Source organism: Miniopterus schreibersii (genome assembly GCF_964146895.1).
Source record: "Miniopterus schreibersii genome assembly, chromosome: Y".
Taxonomy (NCBI): Eukaryota; Metazoa; Chordata; class Mammalia; order Chiroptera; family Miniopteridae; genus Miniopterus; species Miniopterus schreibersii.
In genome coordinates this window covers 1,021,614-1,047,636 of record NC_138120.1, presented here as the reverse complement: position 1 = coordinate 1,047,636, position 26,023 = coordinate 1,021,614, and the positions used below count along the sequence as shown (strand labels likewise).

The window sequence follows — 26,023 nt, the reverse complement described above, 5'->3', positions numbered from 1 at the left end:
GACCCTATTCCAGATGCCCCACCCACCCACCCAATCCGCTCTGTACACTACCCCCTCCCCCAGGTCTGGTCCCTGCCTGGATTGTTATGGCCAAAACTGAATTTTAAAAGTAAGGAGAGCATTCCTTCTGGGGTACTTTAGGGGGACCAGGACCTAAATATGACCACGAGGCAGGCCCCAATGTACAGTCCTGCGGGTGAAGGTCCAACAAGACCAGCTCACATTTAATACACACACACGCACACTCCCCGTGGCCATAGAGTAGCCATCTGGTATCCAGGACCCTCATGACACTTAATTCGCATCCTGGATGCCTGGTTTCACCAGGAAACCCCCAATATATTCTTCCTTAGGTGGAGGAAAGGGGGCTCGGTCCTGAGGGCTGGCAGGGGTGCGTGTGTGGGGGGGCGGGTAGGGTTTGGTGTCCCCATACCCAAGCCCAGCCTGGCTTAACCGGCTCCTCATTGATCCCACTCGCCCAGGGGGTGTCCACCGGGAACTCGCAGAAGGAAGGAAAACCTGTTTCAAAGATTTATTCCCAGGAGATTAAGAAGATTAGGGACGGAGGGGCCTCACCGGGCAGATTTTTTTAAACTCGGTGGGCGGGACTTGAACGCGAGGCCCTGAGGGCAAAGTCCTGTGCGTCTGGCTTCAGCGTGTCGCTTGCGCTCCGCCATGGGACCCTTGGTGCAGAGGAGACGCGCCCCGCCCGCCGCTGCCAGGTGCGCGGGACCCCAGGACACAGCCCCCCCCCATGGGACCTGGGGCTGGGGGCCCGGGGTGGAGGTGGGGGAGAAAGTGGGGAGTCCAAAGTGAGAGCCCTGAGGGTGCGCCTAGAATTCAACAAAACACAGCCCGAGGCCTGTGCAGGGACGTGGCACAAAAGACCTGCGGTGGTGACAATTCCCCGCCCCAAGGGGTTAGAGGTCGGACGAGAGAGAGAGACAAAGGAGGGCGGTAGGCGGGGCCTAGCTGGGTCCTCCCCAAAAGTCTAAGGCACGCCCCCCTGGCCCCACCCCCTTTGCCTAAAAACATTTTAACCCCAAAGCCTCGCGAGCACGGCTGTTCCCTGGAGCCCCACAGTCTAAGACACGCCCTCGTGGCCCCCCCTTCCTGCGGCCCGACCTCCACCGCCTTGCCCTGCGCTCCCGTACCCCCAACGCTAAGACACACCCCGTCCTGTCTTGGGTCCCCTTCTCCCCGACCCAAAACAGCCCCCCCAAGACAGCCAGTCCGGCCTTGACCCCCTCCCCCTCAACTCGGCGGAGCCCCCCACTCTCTGGCCACGCCCCAGTCCGGGTCCCCCTAGAGCACCGCTGCTCTGCGCCCTGACTCTCACCCGGGTTGAAATGGGGGAAATGGGGACCCCCCCCCACCAGGACGGGCTGGAATTGGGATCAGGGCTACCCCAGCTCCGTGCCCCTCCGGGTTCTAGCGCGGGGAGAGCCCGGGAGCCGCCGCGTCCGCTCCGGGTCCCTTTACGCGCAACAGCCGCCTGCGCGCTCCGGGCGCTCGAGCAACGGGCCTTTCAAATGCGCGCGGTAACTATGTAGCGAAAACAACTCTGCTGTATCCCCGGGTCCCGTCTGGGGTGCTTCAAATCACCCTACATGTAGCCTTTTAGTATGTAAGTGCCCCTCTGCCCAAATCTTCCCGGGCCCCCCCACCCTCTCCAACATGGCGCAGCCGGAACAACCGGGACTTTTGGCACCTTCGACCCCGGGAAAGGGAGGCGCCTGCACGAAACCTGAACGCCCCGCCTTGTACCCCGCCCTTCACTGAGTGAGACTTGAAACTTTGTATCTTCTGTACCCCGGTAAGGAGGGGCCGGGATTCCAAAAGCAAACATCCGTTTTACGCACCGCGCTTACTAACATCCCTGCCGGCGCCTATTATATTATGCGAGCCATTGGGACAAAAGGAACCAGCGGCAGATGCATTTCTTTGGCAAATCCTACATTTAGTGGAAATGCGTAAACCTAGGTTTGAAAGAGTGACTTTTCATTCCACAGCATAGACCTGTGGACGCAAAGGGGCCACGTGGTGACCTTGAGGAGCTGGGGGGGGGGGGAGGCCTGTGGGGGGCCCTGCAAACTCAGAGGCCTAAAGGAACCACCCAGGATGGTCTGAAATGAAAACTGTTTTAACTAAAAAGCAGTTTATGGAGGGTCGTCAGGTCCTAGGCTGGCATCTCCCCTGACAAAGGTCCATCTTTACCAGAACTGAGCCTGTCTATTGTCTTTTTTGCATCTACGATAACATATCGTTGGAATGTCCAAGTAATTTCCCTTTTTCCGGACCCCTCAGGGCACAGGGTTCCTTCTGTGGATACTACAAATCCCCTCGTTGTTACTGAGTTAATTGTTGACTGTTAACTATCCTGCACCGACCTGAGTAAAAGACGTGTGTCTATCATTTCTACCGAACCCAGAGGTTTCCCCGCTTTGCTTTCTCCCGCCTCCCTCATCTGTCACCCGTGGATTTCATGGGACCCACTTATGTCTCCTCTTTAGATTGTAATATATAAAACAAGGGGCAGACCTGCCGTTCTCCGGAACATCATCTCATCCCGTTGAGATTCTGCGTCCGGGCAAAATTTGTCCACAGTTTGGCTCAAATACGCTCACAAAAAGTTCTTCACAGGTGTGAAAGTTTCTTACGTTGACAGATCTTTCTCTCTGCCTCTTGGCGTTTCCCTCCAGGGACTGCTGGCCGTTTCTAGTCACCGTATGTTTCCTTCTGAGGATTTGCGAATTAAAAGCAGCCGGTGCCTTTCAACCAAATATACTCCTGATAATGGCCGACGACCTTGGCATTGGGGACCTCGGTTGCTATGGGAACGACACACTGAGGTACCCTGTGCTGGTGGTGCTGGTGGTGGTGGTGGTGGGGTGTGTGTGTGTTTGGCTGAATGATGCATTTAAAATCGGCCTGTAGAAGGAAGGAAATTCCTGACTGCTTCAGATCTCAACACCAAAAAATATATTTTTCCAGGGAAAAAGAGAGCCCTACACCTCTCCAAGAACAGGGAATTGTAGTGGGTGGGTGTACGTTTCCTTTGGCTGCCTTAACAAGTGACCATGAACTGGGTGGCCTAAAATCACCAGGAATTCTTGTCCCCCACCCCCAATCCTGGAGACCAGACGTCTGAGGTCCAGGTGTCCCAGGGCCGAGCTCCCTCTAGAGGCTCCAGGGAGGGTCCTTCCTGCCTCTTCCAGCTCCTGGGGCTCCAGGCATCCCCGGGCTGGTGGCCACCTCCCTCCCGTCTCTGCCTCCATCTCCACGTGGTTTCGTCTCTGTGTCCGTGTCTCTTACAAGGACCCTGTCCTTGGGCGTCGGGCCCCCCTGACCCAGGACGACCTCATCTCAGAGCCTTCCCTTCATCCCACCTGCAAAGACCCTGTTTCCAAATAGAGTTCCTTCCCGATGCCTCTCCATGCAAAGATCTGCTGGAGCTGGACACACATCCCCCTTCCTGACAGTGACATGTGTGTGGTTTGCCCAGGACGCCCAACATCGACCGGCTGGCACGGGAAGGCGTGAGGCTCACCCAGCACCTGGCGGCCGCCCCCATCTGCACCCCGAGCAGAGCTGCTTTCCTGACCGGGAGACACGCTTTCAGATCAGGTGGGTGTCGTGGGGACCACCAGGAAAAGGGCCCGTCTGTGTCCGCTCGTTTGTTGTTTCGTAATTACATACATACTGTGTTTTATGCAGTCGTGGGGGAAAAAAAAGTTGTGATAATTGGAAATGCTGAAACCCTCCGGTGGTAGCTGACTGTGATGTCTGTTTAGTTGTTTAAATACAGGGTGTCCCCCAAAAATGTATATATTTTGAATGATTATAAAGTCCCTGTTTATTAGTATATAGTTCACTTTCAATATTTAAAAGAATCTATAGAAATGAATAATTTTTTGGTCAACGCCTGTTTTCAAACTGATGACCCTCTGGTCCAGGCCCTGCTGATAACGCAAAGCAATGGAATCGTCAACATCCAGGATCATTTCGTGGGGTATCTGTGCTCCCTCAATACATTGACTGTTGCCGGTTACATACCGTAAACTTTATCTTTTATGTGTCCCCATAAAGTCTAGTGGATAAATTTTGTTTGTTCAAAGCTTAGTCTGGCGTCACCCATTGTTTCAAATCCGTTAAACCCGAAAAGGAGCGAAAATTAAGTGAGTGATCAGCCGTTAAACTGTGTGCACCCTGTGTCCCCCCCAAAAAAACCGCATACACACTTTGAATAATTACAAGGCAGTGTTCATACCTAAACTGCGTTTTCAAACTTCCAGTAGCATTTTAGGATGAATCTTCTTCGTTGAAAGCCCAGTCTGGCTGAAAAGAAACACCCACTGAGCTATACCAGCTGTTAAGGTGTCTATCTGTGTTTTTTTGGGGGGGGGGCACCCTGTTTTTGCAGCAATATTGACGCGAAGTCTGGGAAGGCGTTGGGGGCTGAATCACGCCCCCAGAAAGGTGTCCCATTAAGTCAGGGACGTGGGGGTGGCGACCCGCTGCTGGATGGTCCAGGAGGGAGAGAAGCAGCAGAGTAGACGCGAGGATGCGAGTGAGAAATTGGAGTATTGCACTTTGATGACGCAGGAAGCCACCATGAGCCAAGGAATGCAGGCATCGTTTTATGTGTGTATATATATATTTTTTAATTTTTTTTTATTTTTAATATGTTTTTGTTGGTTTTTTTGGAGAGAGAGCAAGGGAGAGGGAGAGGGAGAGAAACATCAATGAGCAAGAGAGAGAGACATCGACCGGCTGCCTCCTGCACGTCCCCTACTGTGGACCAAGCCTGCATGTGCCCTGACTAGGATAGATAGACAGATGACTATGGATAGGTAAATGGATATAGCGATAGATAGATGATAGACAGATGATAGATGATAGATAGATGATAGATAGATGATGATGATAGATAGATGATAGATATAGATAGATGATAGATAGATGATAGATAGATAGATGATAGATAGATAGATAGATGATAGATGATAGATAGATGATATAGATAGATAGATAGATAGATAGATAGATAGATAGATAGATAGATAGATGATAGATAGATGATAGATAGATAGATAGATAGATAGATATAGATAGATGATGATAGATAGATGATAAATATATAGATATAGATAGATAGATGATAGATAGATAGATGATAGATGATAGATAGATAGATAGATAGATAGATAGATAGATAGATGATAGATAGATAGACAAATAGAGTCATGTGAAGGCTCAGGGGTTCTCAGCCTCAGCACCACTGACATTTGGGGCTGGGTGATTCCCTCTGCTGAGTCTGCCCTGCGCACTGTAGGATGTGTATACCCACCAGACGCTAGTCGTGCCCCCTCCCCCAATTGTGACAACCGACACCAATCCCAGACCCTGCAGACTGTCCCCTGGAGGGAGGGGAGGGCAGACTCACCCCAGCTGAGAGCCCCCATGGCTGCCAGCAGACACCAAAATCTCCCTGTCGTCTCTGCTCTGCAGGCATGGACACCAGTGACGGAGGATTTCGGGCCCTTAACTGGATCGGGGGCTCTGGCGGACTCCCCGAGAATGAAACCACGTTTGCGAGAATCCTGCAACAGCGCGGTTACGCAACAGGCCTCATAGGTACCCCTGCTCCTGTCGTTTGGTCCCGTTGAAAAGCAGGGTTTTCAAGATCCCCTGTTTCTACAAGGGAAAGGGGTCACGGGTCAGAACCAAAATTTGGTGCCTGATCCATCTGACTTCTCTTTATTTTTATTTCTATTTTTTTAAATTGATTTTAGAGAGAGGGGAAGGGAGAGGGAGAGAGAGAGAAACATCAATGATGAGAGTCATGGATCGGCTGCCTCCTGCTCGCCCCCTGCTGGGGGCCATGTGTCCTGACCGGGAATCAAACCGTAACCTCCTGGTTCATAGGTCGATGCTCAACCCCTGAGCCATCCGGGCCTAGAACATTCTTTATCTTTCAAATTTCTATTATATTTCTCCTCAGTTTCAAATTCTGCCGTTTCCTACCTCCTTTTTCATGGGAACGTCCGAATTATCCTGACAACGTGATTTGTTTCAGACAAATATAGGTTTGGGGCCCTGTCTGGTTTGGCTCAGCGGTTAGAGCATCAGCCCATGGACTGAAGGGTCCCCGTTTCAGTTCCAGACAAGGGCACGGACCTGGGTTGCAGGCTCGGTCTCTGGCCCCGGTCCTGGCACGTGTGGAAGGCAACCAATGGATGTGTCTCTCTCACATCGATGTTTCTCTCTCTCTCTCCCTCTCCCTGAAATCAATAAAAACATATATATATATATATGTATTTTTTAAATGTGGGTTTTTGTGCAACTGGCTGTTTCTATGTACAGGAAAATGGCACCAGGGTGTCAACTGTGAATCCCGCACAGACTTCTGCCACCACCCCCTCAGCCACGGATTCGACTATTTTTACGGGATGCCTTTCACGCTGGTGACGGACTGTGACCCAGACTATCCACCCCAGCTGCATGTGGCCCTGAGAGTGAAGCTCTGGCGTTACACCCAGTGGCTGGCCTTGGGGATCTTGACCATGGCAGCCGGCAAGGCCTGCGGGCTCATCTCTGTTTCCTGGGGAGCGGTCGTGGGGGCGGCCATCCTCTTCTCTCTGTTTTTCGTCGCCTGGTACGCCAGCCTAGGGTTCGTGAGGCGCTGGAATTGCATCCTGATGAGAAACCATGACGTCACCCAGCAGCCCATGGTTTTGGAAAGAGTAACGAGCCTTCTGCTAAAAGAAACAGTTTCCTATATTGAAAGGTAATTCAACCCCCGCTTTTGTTCAGACTTTTTAAATTTATTTTTATTTTTATTTATTTATTTATTTATTTATTTACTTATTTACTTATTTATTTATTTATTTAAATATATCTTTATTGATTTCAAAGAGGACAGGAGAGGGAGAGAGAGATAGAAACATCAGTGATGAGAGAGTCATTGATTGAGCCCACAACCCAGGCATGTGCCCTGACCGGGAATCGAACCCCGATTGCCTGGATCCTAGGTCGACGCTCAACCGCTGAGCCATGCCCGGCCGGGCTGTTCAGATTTTTTTTAATTTTATTTTTTAATTACAATTGGCATACAATGTTATATTAGTTTCATATGTACAATATAGGGGTTAGCTATTTATATACCTTACAAAGGGACCCCTCTCCCCCCCCCAAAAAAAGGCTAGTACCCACCTGGCACTATCTGTAGTTATTACAATATTATTGACTATGTTTCCTGTGCTGTACTTTACACCCCCAGGACTATTCTGTAACCGCCAACCTGTCCTTCTCAATCCCTCCCCCCTTTTTCACCCAGCCCCCCAGCCCTCCCTCCAGCCTGGTAACTGTCAGTCTGTTCTCTGTGTCTATGAGCCTGTTTTTGTTTTGTTTGTTTCTTTATTTTGCTCATTAGAGTCCACATATAAGTGTGAAATCATAAGTTATTTGTCCTTTTGTGACTGACCTGTTTCACTGAGCATAATACTCTCCAGGTCCCTCCCTGCTGTCCCAAAGGGTAAGAGATCTGCCTTTTTCACAGCTGCATAGTATTCCACGGCGTAGATATACCACAGCTTTTCTATCCACTCATCTACGGATGGGCCCTTGGGCTGTTTCCAGATCTTAGCTCTTGTAAATAACACTGCAATGAACATATATATATATATATATATATATACATATATATATATATATATTCTTTCGAATTAGTGTTTCTTTGAATATATTCCCAGAAGTGGGAACATTGGGTCAAAAGCCAGTTCCATTTTTAATTTTTTGAGGACCCTCCACACTGTTTTCCACAGTGGCTGCACCCGTCTGCATTCCCACCAGCTGTGGACCAGGGTCCCCCTTCTCCACACCCTCGCCAGCACTTGTCGTTCAGTGATTTGTGGATAATACACATTCTGACGGGTGTGAAGTGATACCTCATTGTGGTTTTAATTTGCATCTCTGATGATGAGTGACGTTGAGCATCTTTTCATATGTCCCTTGGCTGTCTGCGTGTCTTCTTTGGAGAAATGTCCATTCAGGCCCTTGGCTCATTTTTTAAATTGCATTGTCTCTTTTCCTGCTGTTGAGCCGTATGGGTCCCTTATACATTTTGGAAATTAACCGCTTATCGGACGTATCGCTGGTGACTGTTAAACCCTCACGTTTTTAAGAGGAGATGAGTTCTAATAGCATTTGAGTCTCTGTATCACCTTTGGGATTTTGTACGCCCACCTTTTGTGCAGGCGAGTTTGAGGAACCCAACCTTTTATCTGTAGCGGTTTCCAAAACTCAAGTCTCTCCTTCGCCATAACGGACCCCTTAGTGTCGACACAGATGCTGTTCTGCTTCAACGATGTTTCTCTCTTTTCAGGAATAAACACCGGCCGTTCCTACTCTTTGTTTCCTTGCTGCATGTGCATGTCCCCCTTACGGTCACAAAGGAGTTTCTCGGGAAGAGCCAGCACGGTTTATATGGAGACTGTGTGCAGGAGATGGACTGGCTTGTAGGTAACTCAAGACATGACCCAGCATTACTTACTTTGGGCCTCACCATTAAAGAACGGTAACCGCCCCGCCGGCGTGGCTCAGTGGTTGAGCGTCGACCTATGAACCTGGAGGTGACGGTTCATTTCCCGGGCAGGGCACAGGCCTGCGTTATTGGCTTGATCCCCAGTAGGGGGCGAGCAAGAGGCAACGGATCAATGACTCTCATCATTGATGTTTCTCTCGCTCTCCCTTCCTCTCTCTGAAATCAATAAAAATATATTTAAATATATCTATTCTGGATCCTACTGTATCAGAACAATGGGATATATCTTGACACGTTGCAGTCACATCCATCACTGTGGTCTCCTGGAGACGGGTCTCCACGCTTGACTTTCCACCAAGCGGTGACTTAATACAGAAAGCGGGTGGAGAGGAGGGGTGATTGCGCTCTGGTCCCCGATGCTGTTTTATTGACTTTGTCCTGAAACGTGTCGTCTCTCCTGAAGGTAAAATTCTCGATGCCCTTGAAGAGAATGGTCTGACAAACCGGACGCTCACGTATTTCACCTCGGACCACGGAGGGCATTTGGAGGAGAGAGATGACAGGCACGGCCAGCAGGGGGGATGGAATGGAATATACAGAGGTAAGACCCCTGGACGTAGGGTTCAAGGGCAGATGCACCCAGGGAGTCCCATGAGTGAAGGGTGGAGACTCAGTGGAAGTCAAAAAAAGGTGGGTTCAGCCGTTGCTGGGTGGCTCAGTTGGTTGCGTGTCATCCCGGGCACCAAAGGATAGCAGGTTGGATTCCTGGTGGGGCACATACTTAGGTTGTGGGTTCGATCCCTAGTCAGGGTGGGTATGGGAGGCAGCCCATCGCTGTTTCTCTCTCTTTCTCTCAAATCAATAAAAACTTGCCCTCGGGGAAAGATTTAAAAAATTAAGTGGATTCAAGGGGCATTTTTTGAGCATCTCCTATAGACCACATTTTACCTCGATGCCAAGATAGAGAGATAAAGACATGTGGTCTTCCCTCAAAGGGTTTACATTTTAATGGACAAGAGAGATGTCCAGATAAATAACTAATCGCCATTCTGAATGAAAGGTGGGGTGGAGACCCTAACCCCAAGCTGTGCGTGTCCTTGTATTTCAATACGTCACGTCGCATGTGGGGTAGAACACACTCTAACCACTGGGCCACATCAGCCAGGGCCCATGTCCTGTTTCTTCAGGGGATCACAGAGACCTCCGAGTTTCCCGGGTAGGGGGGTGGACTCTTCCTGCTTTGGGGGGCATCACAAGATTCTGGAATAATCAGTGTGTCCAGTTTGGGGTAATACAGGCCCCCTGTGCACATGGGTATCTATGTACATACACACCTGTACGCAGGTGTGAGTCTAGACTGGAAAGTCTCATGGAGCATTCTAATAGTGTCATTTCCTTACAGGTGGTAAAGCCATGGGAGGCTGGGAAGGTGGGATCCGTGTCCCCGGGATATTCCGGTGGCCCGGAGTCCTGCCTGCAGGCCAGGTGATCCATGAGCCCACCAGCCTGATGGACGTGTTTCCCACCGTGGTCCAGCTGGCGGGCGGCGAGGTGCCCCAGGACAGGTACATGTGCGATGAGACCACCTGGTCCCCAATTTCTGAGATCTTTCGCATTGAGGGGGAAAAACCTCCATATGGGGCCCTTGCAGCCTCGGGGTTTTATCCCTGGGTGAAAAACACAGCCCACGTGCCTTGGTCTGATTGCTTCCTGATTCTCTTTCCTGAATCAGGGTGATCGATGGCCGTAGCCTGCTGCCCTTGCTGCAGGGCACTGCCGAGCACTCGGCACACGAGTTCCTGTTTCATTACTGTGGGGTGGATCTCCATGCAGTGCGCTGGCACCAGAAGGACAGTGAGTACAACGCCTTCCCGGACACCGTGGGGGCGGGTGCCCGTCAGGCTTCTCCAGGGAAACGGAAACAAGAGGGCCTGTGGGGACGAGGATGCATAGATAGGTAGATGGATGGACAGACGGATGGATGGATCGATGGAGACAGAGAGAGGAAGAGATTTTAAAGAACTGAATCACGTGGTTTTAGAGGCTGGCAGGTCTGAAGTCGGCAACGCAGGCCGGCAGCCTGTCAGGTATGGAGGCTGCTGCCTTGAGTCTGACGATTGGAGCATCAGGCAGAATGTCTGTGCTGTGGTCGGGAGGCAGAAGGTCTTCCTCTTTGTAGACCCTCAGTCTTTCTTCTGTTAAGCTCTTCAACTGATTGGATGAGGCCCACCCACACCAGGGAGGACAATCTGCTTTACTCCAAGTCTACTGATTTCAATGTTAAACTTATGATAGATGATGATAGATAGATGATAGGTAGATAGATGATAGATAGATGATAGATAGATGATAGATAGATGATAGATAGATAGATAGATAGATAGATAGATAGATAGATAGATGATAGATAGATAGATAGATAGATAGATAGATATAGATAGATGATAGATAGATAGATAGATAGATAGATAGATAGATAGATAGATGATAGATAGATAGATAGATAGATAGATAGATAGATAGATAGATAGATAGATAGATAGATGATAGAGATAGATAGATAGATAGATAGATAGATAGATAGATAGATAGATAGATAGATAGATAGATGATAGATAGATGATAGATAGATAGATAGATAGATAGATAGATAGATAGATAGATAGATAGATAGATAGATGATAGATAGATAGATAGATGATAGATATAGATAGATAGATGATAGATAGATAGATAGATAGATAGATAGATGATAGATAGATGATGATAGATGATGATAGATAGATGATAGATAGATAGATAGATGATAGATAGATAGATAGATATAGATAGATGATAGATAGATGATAGATAGATAGATAGATGATAGATAGATGATGATAGATGATGATAGATGATGATAGATAGATAGATAGATAGATGATAGATAGATATAGATAGATGATAGATAGATGATAGATAGATAGATAGATAGATAGATAGATAGATAGATAGATAGATAGATAGATGATAGATAGAGATAGAGACACCTTCACAGTGATATTCAGACTAGTGTTAGACTGCGTACCTGGGCATCGTAACCTGGTCACGTGCACACATGAAATTCATTGTCACAGGGCAGATTCTTTTCTGACCAGCTGAGAAAAATCAGGTCCCAGGCGGTGCCACATTGATGGGGGAAGGGATGTGTTGGCTTCACTTTGTGATGTCCTGTGACTGGTTCTGTTATCGGCCCTGTATCCAAATGAACGCCTTGAGGACACAGCCAGACCTTGTCACCACACGGTGCTTGCTAGGCATTGAACGGTTAAGACATAGGGCAAAAGAGTAAGAGTATTCCAATGGCACCTATGATTCTAACCCCCACACAGAGCCACACGGAGCCCTTTGAGGTAGGTCCCTTTGTTTTCTCTGTGCCTGGAGCACAACACACGCACACACACACAGACGCTTACATGCACACAGACAGTCATGCACACACACATGGACACAGATTTGTCAACATTGATGTCAGATGTACACAAGTCTCTCTTTTTAATCTTTACCCGAGGATATTTTTTCCATGCTTTTCAGAGAGAGAGGAAAGAAGGGAGGGAGGGGCAGAGAGAGAGAGAAACATCGATGTGAGAGAGACACATCGATGGGTTGCCTCCAGTATGCACCCTAACTGGGCCGGGGATCGAACCTGCAACCCAGGTATGTGCCCTTGGCTGGAATCGAACCTGGGACCCTTTATAGTCCACGGGCCAACGCTCCAACCACTGAGCCACAGCAGCCAGGACTCTTCTTACTTTTACATCACATGAGGTGTTGGTGACCACGCCCCAGTGTTAGTACCTGGGCCAGGTGTTTATCGTTGATCAGGTTCCTGCTGCCCTGACCACATCCCTGTTTGCATTTAGGTGGACGGCTGTGGAAAGTTCACTACATGACACCGAGGTTCCACCCCCCGGGAGCCAGCGCCTGCTACGACAAAGGCTTGTGTCCCTGCTCCGGGGAGGGCGTGGACCAGCATAGCCCCCCTTTGCTCTTTGACCTCTCTAAAGACCCCTCAGAGGCACAGCCTCTGTCCCCCGGCTCTGAGCCCCTGTACCACATGGTGGTCGCCAGGGTGGGCGAGGCGGTGGAGGAGCACAGGGCGACGCTGAGTCCCGTGGTCTCTCAGCTCTCCCTAAGCCACATCATTTGGAAGCCGTGGCTGCAGCCCTGCTGTGGGACCTTCCCTTTCTGCTCCTGCGACCAGGACGGAGACCATGGGGAGATGTGACCTCGCGTGGTCAGGGTGGCTGCCATCAGGAACATAGCACAACACCTGTTGGCAACGATGTGGAGAAAAGGGAACCTTCCTGCGCTGTTGATGAGAATGCAGACTGGGGCAGACACCATGGAAACAGTAGGGAGGGGCCTCAAGAAATTAAAAATGGAACTGCCATTGGACCCAGGGATGCCACTTTTGGGTATTTTTCTTTAAATAAGTTTTTATTGATTTCCGGGAGAGGGAGAGAGAGAGAAACATCAATGATGAGAGAGAAACGTCAATTGCCTGCCTCCTGCTCGCCCCCTACTGGTGATCAAGCCCACAATCTGGGCATGTGCCCTGACCGGGATTCGAACCAGCGACCTTTTGTACACTGGAAGACACTCAACCAACTGAGCCACACCGTCTGGGCCACTTCTGGGTATTTATGTGAAGGAAGTAAAAACAGGGTCTGAAACAGATTATCTGCACCCCCACGCTCACAGAAGGATTATTTACAACAGCCAAGGCATGGAAACAAACTAAAGGTCCATGAATAAAGATATATACAAACACTTTGAATAATTATAAAGGCAGTGTTTATTAAAATACATTTCATCTTCAAAACTGAGCTCTCAGCTGTTCAAGTGTGTATACATGTTTTGGGGGGGCACCCTGTGTGGATGCATGCAATGAAATATTGTTCAGTCACCCACGAGAAAGAAGGAATCTAAACAGCAAAATACATGAGCATGAAGGAATTATAAACAACACAGGAAAGAGAGCCCCATTCAAACAGAGCCAGAGCTGCCATTCCAGAGGAACTGCCTTGCACGCCTGATGCCTCAAACCTCTGGATGTTAAAACAGGACAAAATGACCCTTGCACAAGGCCTAAATCTTAATCCACTTGGCCAAGTCAGTACACCTAGAAATGCTTTTCCTCCCAATGCTTCTTCTCTCTGCCCCAAAAGAATGAAATATTTCTACAAAAATGTGTTTTTTAAAATCCTTTCTACATACCAAAATGTTAGAGTATGTATAGGTCAAATCACATCTCTCGGGGACTGAACTTGTATGATTCTGTGGTCCTGGCGTTATGCTGTACAGATTCTGGCTCTGGTGTTATTCAGAACAGTGTCATACCTCCTACACGGATGTTATTCAGAAGTTGTCCAAATGGCCTTGGGTGTCTCATGTGCTGTTGTAGAACATGTCACAATGCCTGCCATAAAGAGAGAACTCAATACCATGGGATGGATGGATGGATATGTGGATGGATATGTGGGTGTATGGATAGATAGATGGGTGGGTGGGTGGGTGGATGGGTGGATGGATGGATGGATGGATGGATGGATGGATGGATGGATGGATGGATGGATGGGTGGGTGGGTGGGTGGATGGATGGGTGGGTGGGTGGGTGGGTGGATGGATGGATGGATGGATGGATGGATGGATGGATGGATGGATGGATGGATAAATGGATGGATGGATAAATGGATGGATGGATAAATGGATGGATGGATAAATGGATGGATGGATGGATGGATGGATGGATGGATGGATGGATGATAAATGGATGGATGGATGGATGGATGGATGGATGGATGGATGGATGAGTGGGTTGGTAGATGGGTGGATGGATGGATGGATAAATGGATGAATGTATGGATGGATGAGCTCAATGCAAGGAAAAGGACAGCTTCCCTAGATCTACGCACTACACTGTTACCCGCCATTTTGAAAAACCCACTTGGTAATTTAAATTTACTACAGAACAAAGGCAGGCAGCCACATTCCTTCGCTCTCTTAAATAGAAACCATTATGCTGATTGCTCAGAATGCACACAAACATACACACCAGAAGGGAGACCACAATGCTGTTGTAAAATTTTAATTGAATACGTTAGCTTCCACCCAACACCAGACTGCAAAACAGACATCCCTGTTGAACATACTCCGTAAGCCAGAGAACTGCTACCTATAAACACGAATTCTCTCCAGGGAAGCTGAGCCACTCAAACATTCCTCACTTGGACCACTTCTGTTGCAAGCACACCTGGCTCAGGATTCTGTTTTTCATACCCAAACACCATAGCACAGAGCACCTTCATTCTTACCCTGGGGCAAATGTATGGCATTACTCTGACAGTTGATCACCACCCCACCCAACCCACCTAAGGCTATTTCCAATGAACCCCTGGAGTATCCCATGTGTCACAGCAACAAGATCAGATCATTAAGCACCCAGACATAGAGAGAAACAGCCCCATTACAACTCACATCTTGCACAAGCTAATACAACTAACGACTCACCCAGAATCCCTTAGCCAAGCTTAATTGCTTCAGATGAAAATGTGTCCAAACAGCCCAGCCAGTGTGGCTCAGTGGTTGAGCATCAACCCATGCACCAGGAGGTCACCAGTTCGATTCCCAGTCAGGGCACATACCCAGGTTTTGGGCTTGATCCCCAGTAGGGGGCATGCAGGAGGCAGCCAATCAATAACTCTCATCATTGATGTTTCTATCTCTCTCCTTTCCTCACTCTCTAAAAATCAATAAAAAACCTTATTTTAAAAAAAAGTGTCTAAACTCACCCACTGAATTTTAACATAACCCTCTGACCTGCTTCCAAACCTGTGTCTAATTAACCTCTGATTTTCAATAGCACATACATGATGAATAAATGATTCAAACATTTAAAAAATATCATTCCTTCTGTTTCATACAGTGACATCATTTATAATTATAATTACGGTGGGCATGGAACAGTAACGCAGTGAGATGCTCCAACATACTGCACAAATTCACAAAACTAGGGTACTTCTGAGAATGAGGTTTCCTTGAGGAAGGAAGTGTCCAGTCTCATAAAACTGAGAAGTCTCCCCAAAGAGCTGAGTTTAAATGGCTGGAAGAGCACGGCGACTCGATACATTATTTGGAAGTGAGGTAGCGAGACCCAGCAAAGAGCACTGGAGCGTAAAGGGCTGCACATGAGTTTGCCTCCGAATAGCCTCTCCAGATGCTGTTATCATGAGTGAGTCATCACCAGACATCACATGGAGTAAACCCTTGCATCAGTGGATGGGTGAATGGATGGATGAATAGTTGCATGAATGGTTGGATAAATGATGGATAGATAGGTGGGGATGGATGGATAGATGATGGATGGATGGATGGATGGATGGATGGATGGATGGATGGATGGATGGATGGTTGGATGGATGGATGATTGCATGAATGGTTGGATGATGGATGGATAATGGTGGGTGGGTGGGTGGGTGGGTAGATTAATGGTTAGATGGATGGATGGATGGATGGATGGATGGATGGATGGATGGATGGATAGTTGCATGAATGGTTGGATAAACGATGGATGGGTAGGTCGGGATGGATGGATGGATGGATGGATGGATGGATGGATGGATGGATAGTTGCATGAATGGTTGGATGATGGATGGATAATGGTGGGTGGGTGGGTGGGTGGGTAGATTAATGGTTAGATGGATGGATGGATGGATGGATGGATGGATGGATGGATGGATGGATAGTTGCATGAATGGTTGGATAAACGATGGATGGGTAGGTCGGGATGGATGGATGGATGGATGGATGGATGGATGGATGGATGGATGGTTGGATGGATGGATGATTGCATGAATGGTTGGATGATGGATGGATAATGGTGGGTGGATGGGTGGGTGGGTAGATTAATGGTTAGATGGATAGATGGATTAACGGTTGGATGGATGGTTGGATAGATGATGGATGGATGGATGGATGGATGGATGGATGGATGGATGGATGGTTGAGTGAATGGATGGATGGATGGTAAACCAGTTCTGAAATTGGTTACTCCTCACAAGTCATCTAGCATCTTTCTTCCAAATATCTGTGGCATTTCCCAAATCGGGCAACTGTCCATGGCCTTCCAAAGTCCTGTTGGGTTTTATACAACAGAAACGGCAGCCATGGTCTTTCTCAGATATGCTTTGCAAGGTCTACGAGACGCACACTCAAGATGTCTGAACATTTACTGAGTCCTGAAAACAAAGATGTTCATAGTTGAGGGTTCCCGAGGCACTAAATTCACATTACTACTGTTATTTGCTTAGGGACAGGAGACAATCTGTGGTGATGTTAAACCCCACACGGGATAGACACAGTAGCACTTTCCAGGGCAGCACTCCAAAGCTCCTCCGGGAAGACCATTGTCAGAGGTCTACCTGCTGCTTTTGCTGGCAAGGTAAGAAGTCCACCTGACCTCGCAAGGAAGCCGAGAAGGGGTGGGGAGCTCGGATCAGCAGGGGGCTTCAAGCTGGCTTTTTCATGGTCTATGTTATTTTTGTGAGGCACTCAAGTTGGTCAACCATAAATAACCATAAATAGAGGCACATAGTTAAACAGCCTTTGGAAGGCCTGGAGGACACATCCACACAATGAAAAATGGTGGAATCACACTCCACACCGCACAACCGCCCGGGGTTACTGCAGAAACCGGTCCAACTTCTCCTGAATGCGGGCAAACGCGTCCTTCCCCATGTAGTCGATGTGGCCCTCCTCCCACTTCCGCCTTTCTTCCTCGGGACTCAGTTCCTTGACCTTTTCTTCAATGGAAATCTCGGAAATGGAGATGGCCAGGTCCACCTGGGGAAGACACGTCAACGGGAGATGGCTTTTGGTTGTTGTTGCTTTTTAATTTTTTAAAAATATGTTTTTATTGATTTTAGAGAGAGGAAGAGAGAGGGAGAGAGAGAGAAACATCAATGATGAGAGTCATTGATCAGCTGCCTCCTGCACGCCCCCTACTGGGGATAATATTCTTTTTCCAAAAAGATGTTTTTGTTGATTTTAGAGACAGGGGGAGAGAGAGGGAGAGAAAGAGAAACATCAATGAGGGGGAAACATCGATCGGCTGCCTCCTGCACGCCCCCTACTGGGGATGGAGCCCACAACCCCGGCATGTGCCCCGACTGGGAACTGAACAGACCCTCCTGGTGCCTGGGACAGTGTTCAGCCACTGAGCCACACCGGCCAGGGCTCTATATAATATTATTATAAGATGTCTTTTACCTAAGTATTTTGCAATGTTATAAAATATAATTGCACATATGTTCACTTTTTCTTAAGCATTGTTTTCAAAGTGGAGACAGACTCATGGATTTAGGGAGCAGACCGACAGCTGTCAGAGGGAAGGGGGTTGGGAGCTGGGTGAGAGGGTGAAGGGATTAAGAAAAAAAAAAATCTCATAGACACAAACAACAGTATGGTGATGACCAGAGGGAAAGAGGGTGGGGGAGGTAGGAGAGGGTAAAGTGGGGATCAATGGTGATAGAAGGAGACTTGACTTGGGGTGGTGAACACACAATATAATATATAGATGATGCATTATAGAATTGTACCCCTGAAACCTATATAATTATACTAACCAATGTCACCCCAATAAATTCAATTAAATAAAAGAATTGTTTTCATGTCTAGCCACCGAACCATTTTACACAGAGACACCTATATTGATATGAAACATCAATGCGAGAGAGACACATTGATCGGTTCCCACCCACACGTACCCAGGATGGAACCCGCAACCCAGGTACATGCCCTTGACCAACAATCGAACCCATAACCCTTCAGTCCATGGGCAGATGTTCTAACCACCGGCCAAGACTAAATTCTTTATTATGTAATAGGTCCAACTCCGAATAGATGTTGCTACAGAGAGAAGGCTCGTGTCTTCTCCTAAACTCATGGGTTGAGACCTAACCCCCAAGGTGAGGATATTAGGAGGTGGGACCTTTGGAAGGTGATTAGGTCATGAGGGTGGAACCCTCATAATGGGATCAGGGTCCTTATAAAAGAGACCCCCACAACGCTCTCTCATCCCTTCCACTACGTGAGGTCCCAGTGAGAGGACACCATCGGTGAATCGGAAAGATGCCCTCACGAGGCACCAAATCTGCTCATGCCCTCATCTTGGACTTCTAGCCTCCAGAGATGCACGAAATAAACACCTATTCCTTATAAGCGCCTCCCCCTGCCCCCCGGGCTATGGCCTTTTTTGTTATAGCAGCTTGACTACACCAAGACACCTACACGTTCAGTACAAACTTTCATCCTAAGTCCAACTACAAAACTATATTTCCTATTATTTAAAGACCAACTTGGGCTATTAAATCTTTGTTAGGATCTAACAAAGACAAAAAAATTATCAAAAACCATTATCAATCGCTTTCATTCAATGCACCCATGGAGAGCGTGATGATTAAGACGAGATCATCTGTATGAGGAAGGGTCATGGAGACGGCATCTTTCATTGCGTCTCTCAATACGAAATCGTTGCGTGCTCGGTGTGGGTCAAAAGATTCACCCCCAAATTCTCCAGCCTTTAGACAACAAATCATTTTAGACAAAGGAAGAGATGGCTGCATCCAATTTTAAATGGCTTCATCCAGCATCTATTAATATTAATATTTAAGGAATCAACTACTTGCTAAAGAATTGAAAAGACAATCTGGGACCAAGTCGGGCAAACTAATGTTGCTATGAACACATCACTTATTCAATTTCCCATCTGTTACCAAAATCTTAGTCCTAATTTTTCCAAGGTTTTTTTTTTTTTTAGGCAGTGGATCCTTTTCCGTATTATCCTCAGGGGATGGTCATACAAGGTTCTGACCGGGGTTCAGTACACTTTTCCCGGCACGAATGATTTTAGACAACGGGTCGCTGGGCATTGGTTTCCACGCTCTCTCTACCGCAAAACAGAGCATAGCTCCTCAACGCCAATTAACTTTTGCAAAACAGCTTTGAAAGAGAGAAAGGGTATGATTATTCAGGACAGGCGAGAGCGAGGGGACCAAGCATCCAGGCTGGAGAGAAGACAGATGGATCGAAGGTGCCAGGAGAGGCAGGGAGACTCTATTTCAACCAAGTGAGGCCGGAAATCGAGGTAACAGCAGGTTCGTGCATGCAAAGAGCCCCGGTGATGGCAAACGGCACCCAGCAGGAGCAGCGAGCAAGCAATAGCTGGGATACCACCTCCAACGCATCCTGAGGGCTGGGGTCCCTGGTGACATTGACGGGGGGATCCTGGCTTAGTTCCATGGATTCCTCGGAAGGGCCACCTCCTGCATGATCCGCTGGCTGCTAGAAACATAACCATCCGTGGTTAGTCTTAACCAAAATGACACAACTCTTTCCTGCTGGTGAAAATTAAAACGAACGGGTATACCAGATGGCCGTTTCTGATCCTAGCTTTTCCCTGAGGGTTTCTTATGTAAGATGAGATGCTACAAGTTTTTATACGATGGATCAATGGTAACTTTGTTTTTAAAAATATGTTTTTTATTGATTTCAGAGAGAGGAAGGGAGAGGGGGAGAGAGAGAGAAATATCAGTAATGAGAGAGTCATTGATCGGCTGTTTCCCGCACGCCCCCAGCTGGGGATGGAGCCCACAACCCGGGCATGTGCCCTGACCGGGCATCAAACCGCGATCTCCTGGCTCATGGGTTGACACTCAACAGCCAAGCCACACTGGCTGGGCTCCATGGTAACTTTTCAGAGAGGGATTCTGTTCGCTGAGAGCAAACACCTACGGAAGGTTTTACGAAGATAAGTCTCCCAGGGAGAGTAAGAAACTCTATCTGGGTTGAATCTTCTGTAGACAAGGGCCTGCGAATCATTTTAGTAAGAAGAGTCTGTCTGGAAACTCATAGATAGACAGCAGGCAGACAGCTGGAGTTGGGGGGATGCAGGGATTGAGCCAAAAAATGCAAAAAAAAAAAAAAAGAGAGAGAGAGAGAACTCATGGACATGGTCAACAGCATGGTGATTGTGGGGGTGGATGGACATGGAAGAGCTCATAGAGGTGACGGAAAATATTTATTTAATTTAAAATAATAATAATAATAATTTAAAAAAGAAGACTGTCTGGCTTCAATCTTCTGATGACACACAGGACCAGAAGCCCAGATTCAGGAAGGTAAATTTAGAAGAAAAAAAAAAGAGAGAAACACATTCTTCTTAAGTGCTGTTGTTAAAGGTAGCTCAGGAGTCATACAATCATACTGATTTTTTTTTTCTTAATTAAGGGAGACATATATGTCATATTTATGTTGTGTGGGGGTGTTTGTTTTTTTTCTAATTTTTCCCAACACAGATAAAAGAAAATGACCCAAGGCTAACAGAAACCTAATAATAGTGGAAGGTGACATCTGAATAGATACCCAGGTACCTTCTCCACCTGGATAATATATAGACCAAACCCAATACCATGTTGGCTCTGTGGGGAAACCATTGAGAAAGGTTGTGATTACAAAAGACAGGGGGCACCTGGCTAGTTTTGCTCCGTGGTTCAACATCCACTCATGAACCAGGAGGTCCCCAGTTCCGATTCCCAATCAGGGCACATGCCCGGGGTTGTGGGCTAGATCCCCAGTAGGGGGCGTGCAGGAGGCAGCCGATCAATAACTCTCTCTCATCAATGTTTCTCTCTCTCCCTCTCCCTTCTTCTCTCTCTAAAAATCAATTTAAAAAACATAGCAATTATTTTAAAAAACAAAACAAAAAATGGGGCATTTTCCTGGATAGCCCGTGGACACAGACACGCGAACCTGACCCTGGCTGCCGATAGACACGGCCGTGTTTAAGTGTTTAAATGACCTGTACCGAGGTGGTTCGGGTCCCTGTGGAGTCTGCAAATTGGGGCAAAGCAGGCGACACTGGGTCATACGCCACTCCAGCAGAAGTCTCAATTTCAGGCCAACCTATCATCTGTTATAAAAACAAAACAGAAGCAGGTTAGCAGGCACCTTCACGCGAATGAACGCAGCTTAACGGAAAACACCCCACTTATTTTTTTCTGCGTCCAGGATGGAAATGTCGCTTGTCGAGGATGAGGTCCGGGGCAGAGAGTGCCGTGATCATCAATGCCTCTGTCTGCCTCCTAATCTGGGGCTCACACCCAACTCCATGTCCTGATGTCCCTGCATCTACAAGGGGGCGCGACTGAGTCTCACCCATGGCATTGAGGAGATAGGATGTGAGTCAGGTTGGACTCTTGCTACCCTAACTCCCCACAAGTCATGTGAAAAGCAAGGTCTTCCCAACCTGTTTCAACACAAGAAAATGATACCGTACGAGAAACGATTCCCGTGACTATTTTTCTCAATGCTCCCAAAAATGATGCACAGCTAAGACCTTCCCAGATGTGCAGGAAACACTAGATTATGTCCAAAGACTGGCTTGAGCACGAGAGCCTAATTCTCTCTCAAGGAGCCATGGTTGAGAAGGGCTGATCTCCAAGAAGATGGACCAGGACCTCGGGAGGATCCTGGATCCCTGAATGACTACATGGAGCAGAACATACTTTTCATGTTGCTGCTGCTAAAAATCAGGATATTTTTTTCTACTGATTTTTAGAGAGAGTGGAAGGGAGAGAGAGAGAGAGAAACATTGATGTGAAAGAGACACATCGATGGGTTGCCTCCTCCACGTGCCCCAACCCAGCCGAGAATTGAATCTGCAACTCAGGTACATGCCCTTGAGCAGAAATCGAACCCCCGACCTCTTGCTGCACAAGCTGATGCTCTAACCACTTAGACACACCGTCCAGGGCAAAACACAGCATTACCACTTGGCCAACTGTGACATAAGCAAGACACTGAGTTTTACTTATGTGAGGATGTTTGTTGCAGCAGGTAGCCCACCCTGATGGAGGAGTCAAGGTTACGCGCAAGCCTGTGCCCACAGGCTGGAGTCCAGAAACGTCCAAAAGATCTAGTGAGGAACTTAATGGGTATCAGCCACAGAGACCAGAGAATGTGGGTTGTTTGTCCCTCCTCACGGCAAACACGGTGCAGAAATCGTGGGGGTGGGCTGGGGCAGACACCCACACAGGCTCTTCGGCCCATCCAGGAAGACCTGAGTCTCAATCTTGGGAATGCACATTCCCGGGACATGATCTCAGAAATATTTCCAGTGAGTTGACTTGAGGTGGAGACGGGCCGGTTGTCCCCAGCTCCCAAATCTCTGATCCCAGCATCCCCGTTTTGAAGAAGGCCCAGTTCATTCTTATATTAACTGAGGCATGGAGTTATGCATTCGATGGATCATCATGGAGAGCTAGGTCTGAAGACTGAGGTGTGATCTACACGGCCCTGAGCCCACCTCACTGTCCGACTCTACGATGACAAGCCATGAGAAATGCCGGGAAGGAAAAACTCTGGGGAACCAAGAGCAGCTTTGTCAAGGTCGGATCGAGCTCGTCGCGAAGGGGAAAGGGCTCCCGGAGGAGTAACACCTGACATGAAATCTGAGGAGGAGCAGACTGGAGTACGACCGGAGCCGGGGTGAGAAAAAGAACACATTGAGCAAACACGAGCCGGCACGTGCAAAGGTCCTGGGGCAGAGGGAAAGGAGTACATTAAGAGGCCGAAATCAATTTGCTATAAAAACTGGACAGCCCCCCCAAAGTGATTATGGGTGAAATTCAGTGCCAAGAACAACAAAAACCAATAACTTAAAACAAACAAACAAACAAACAAACAAAAACACACCATGAACATTGCCCCCCCCCCACTGGGTTAAAAAAAATTTTTTAAATAAAGTGGAAAATTCAAGAAATGGCCAGTAGGTGGCAGTGTCATTGCGTAATTAATTCCAGAGATGCCCCGGGGTTGAAATAATAAAATATATCACAGGTACGTCCTGTAAAAGCCTCGGGACCCTCATCGCTTTTCGAGACCCAAGCTCATCATAAAATCTCCAAACAGTAGAGTTGTGTTTTTTTTTAAAAAATGTCAGTCGCCCTAACCCGATATGCACAGGTTGCCAAGGTGGTCCTGGTGGAAGGACCTGAGAAGCAGGTGCTCCCAAGTGCTTTTTATTTATGTTCTGTTCATTCCACCGAGGTTTTAAATATCTCGGTTGAGGGCTGGCGTCTCTATTCACTTATTTAAATGGCTTGGTTTCACCTCCCGCCTTTCCCCCAGGGCTGACCATTTCCCAGCTCCATGGGGGGGGGGGGGTCTATTACCTCATTTAATACTATTTGTTTTGCAAACAAAGCCCCCAAAGGACTCCGCCCCCCCTGGAGAGCTTCTGAGACCCAGAGGACGTCCACTTGGACCCAAAGCAGTGGGCTCAGCTGGGTGTTGGATGCCTGAGTCTCACCTCCCTCCCCTCGGATCCTCAAGCCCGTATCCCCCTCTTCTGTGCTAACTCAACACGCCCCAAGTCCAAAGCCCCTGAGCCTTCTCCCGTGTGAGTTTCACTGAACGACAGGAGCCCGAATGTTTCCCTCTTACTCCGAAAGCTGAAGCGCTACCGAAGTTCTATCTGCGTCGCAAAGAGCTTTCTGAGTGACGCTCACGGAATCTAATGGTCCTCTAAACGTTTCATGTCGTTTCTTTTATTAAATATGTTTTTATTGATTTGAGAGAGAGAGAGAGGGAGAAACATCGATGATGAGAGAGTCATGGATCGGCCGCCTCCTGGGGATCGAGGGCCTGGGCCCTGACCGGGAATCGAACCGGCGACCTCTTGGTTCTCCGGTCAACCACTGAACCACACCGGCTGGGCTCATGTGTTCTCTTTGGTCTGGCCTCAGTCACTCTGATTTTTCTTTCTTTTTTTTTAAAAAAAAATCTTTATTGCCCGGCCGGGCGTGGCTCAGCGGTTGAGCGTAGACCTGGGATCCAGGCGATCGGGGTTCGATTCCCGGTCAGGGCACAGGCCCGGGTTGCGGGCTCGATCGATGACTCTCTCATCATTGATGTTTCTGTCTCTCTCTCTCTCCCTCTCCTTTCCTCTCTCTGAAATCAATAAAGATATGTGTGTTTTTTTTAAAAAAAAATCTTTATTGCTGAGAGGATTGTAGATATTTCCCCCTGCTTTTTACCCCCATGTCCGCCATCCCCTGGTTCCCACCCCCGGGCCTTCCCCACACGATTACCTGTGTCCGTGGATTATGCGTCTACACATCTAAATTCTTAGGTTCATCTCTTCCCCACCCCCCTTCCCTCTGAGCTCCCTCCGTCTGCTCCATGCTTCCATGTCTCTGGATCGATCGTGTTTGTCAATTTATTATGTTCATCAGATTCCACATACACGTGAGACCCTGGGATACTTTTTCTTTCTCTGACGGGCCTATTTCACTGAGCATAATACTCTCCAGGTCCCTCCCCGCTGCCCCAAAGGGTAGGAGATCCCTCGTCGTTCAATCTCCTTACAGCCCTGGCTCCTCGGCTGAGCAGTTTTATACATAACACGAGAGCTTCGGGGCAGATTCCTCAAATTCCTGGAGCTGGCTCAGGCCCTATATTTAACTCCCGGGAGGCATTCCACTTCCAGAGCTCAGGATATATCAGGAGCAATGAAAATCGAGGAAAAGACTTCCTTTTCTACCCGCTCCGTGTTCACTGTCCAAACCTGAGGGGCTTTTCAACCCGTCTGGGCGGGCGTTGGTCCCGCTGCAATGAACTAATTATTACGAACAGGACAGGAGCAAAGGGAAGGCCGATATTACCGGCCTGGCATCTAGGAAGATATCAACTTTACACTCTTCGGGGGCCCAACAGACGGAAGACAGACGCATGCCCAGGAAAGTTGGGGGGGGGACTAGGTCACCCCCAGCTGCCAGTCACACCTGGGAACAGGTCAATGGCCAAAACAGGCATGGCCCCTGCAAGGGCGAGAAATTTGCAATCATTAATCCCCTAAACAAGAGAGTTCACGCTCTTGGCTTCTCTTGGTTAACCCCTGGCTTTGGGGGCTCTCACGGTCCTGCTCCCCTGAATTCTCCCATGTGGCTAAAGGCCGTATGGACCCCACACATGGGACTGATGCATTGGAACGAGCCTGATGCTGGACTGGACTTGGCCATGGGATGGACACTCTGGACACTGGCTTTGCTTCTAGTTCTGCAGAACCCCCAGCTGCACCTCCCCCAGGACGGGACCGAGGGATGTCATTCCAGGCCAATAAAGCCTCTCTACCACATCTCACCCGCCCATGGGGGCCTCCGGAAATGCTGCTTCCAGCTGCACCCCGAGAACCCCACCTCCACCGGTGATAACAGTGTGACATCAGAACTCATGTTATCGACGCCTGAAGCTGCCTGGACGTAACCGGTCCCTCCCGTGTGATGCCTTCCGCAGAGACATTTACCAAAATTTAAACCACGGCTGTTTGCAGTCAACAAGCAGCAGCTCCCCCAAAAGGTATGTCAAATACCCAGAAAA

The 26,023-nt window shown here is 48.3% G+C and overlaps 2 protein-coding genes across 10 annotated transcripts in view; one reads left to right on the top strand and one right to left on the bottom strand.

Annotated features, from left to right (window-relative positions):
• Positions 1–631: 631 nt before the first annotated feature.
• LOC308552010 (arylsulfatase D-like) lies at positions 632–13,609 on the top strand. Of its 4 annotated transcripts, none has more exons than XM_081126957.1 (10): positions 632–722; positions 2,703–2,852; positions 3,506–3,627; positions 5,512–5,637; positions 6,367–6,790; positions 8,387–8,523; positions 9,009–9,146; positions 9,948–10,110; positions 10,278–10,399; positions 12,448–13,609. In XM_081126957.1, the coding sequence occupies exons 1-10, from the start codon at positions 676–678 to the stop codon at positions 12,810–12,812; spliced, it is 1,794 nt and encodes a 597-aa protein (XP_080983083.1). In that variant the 5' UTR covers positions 632–675; the 3' UTR covers positions 12,813–13,609. The 4 variants fall into 4 exon arrangements, with proteins under 4 accessions (XP_080983083.1, XP_080983085.1, XP_080983086.1 ...); XM_081126959.1 differs by lacking the exon at positions 632–722 and adding an exon at positions 1,549–1,627; XM_081126960.1 differs by lacking the exon at positions 632–722 and adding an exon at positions 1,778–1,816.
• Positions 13,610–14,228: 619 nt separating this feature from the next.
• The window catches only part of LOC308552013 (glycogenin-2-like), a 30,096-nt gene continuing 18,301 nt past the window's right edge, over positions 14,229–26,023 (bottom strand). Inside the window, exons 9-11 of one of the 6 annotated variants that reach the window (XM_081126965.1) lie at positions 21,450–21,554; positions 19,820–19,927; positions 14,229–17,428 (exon numbers count right to left, since the gene is read on the bottom strand). In XM_081126965.1, coding sequence (XP_080983091.1) covers positions 17,267–17,428; positions 19,820–19,927; positions 21,450–21,554 — 375 coding nt within the window. In that variant the 3' untranslated portion in view covers positions 14,229–17,266. Of the gene's footprint in view, positions 17,429–19,819; positions 19,928–21,443; positions 21,555–26,023 lie in introns of all 6 variants that reach the window. The other 5 variants (XM_081126963.1, XM_081126964.1, XM_081126966.1 and 2 more) reach the window with 5 other exon arrangements.

What these genes read in the sequence shown, in the direction of transcription:
- LOC308552010 (XM_081126957.1), top strand. Translation starts at nt 676, where the DNA reads ATGGGACCCTTGGTGCAGAGGAGACGCGCCCCGCCCGCCGCTGCCAG. An exon ending in ACAGTTTCCTATATTGAAAG is followed by an intron (nt 6,791 to 8,386) that starts GTAATTCAACCC and finishes CTCTCTTTTCAG; the next exon opens with GAATAAACACCGGCCGTTCC. An exon ending in ATGGAATGGAATATACAGAG is followed by an intron (nt 9,147 to 9,947) that starts GTAAGACCCCTG and finishes ATTTCCTTACAG; the next exon opens with GTGGTAAAGCCATGGGAGGC.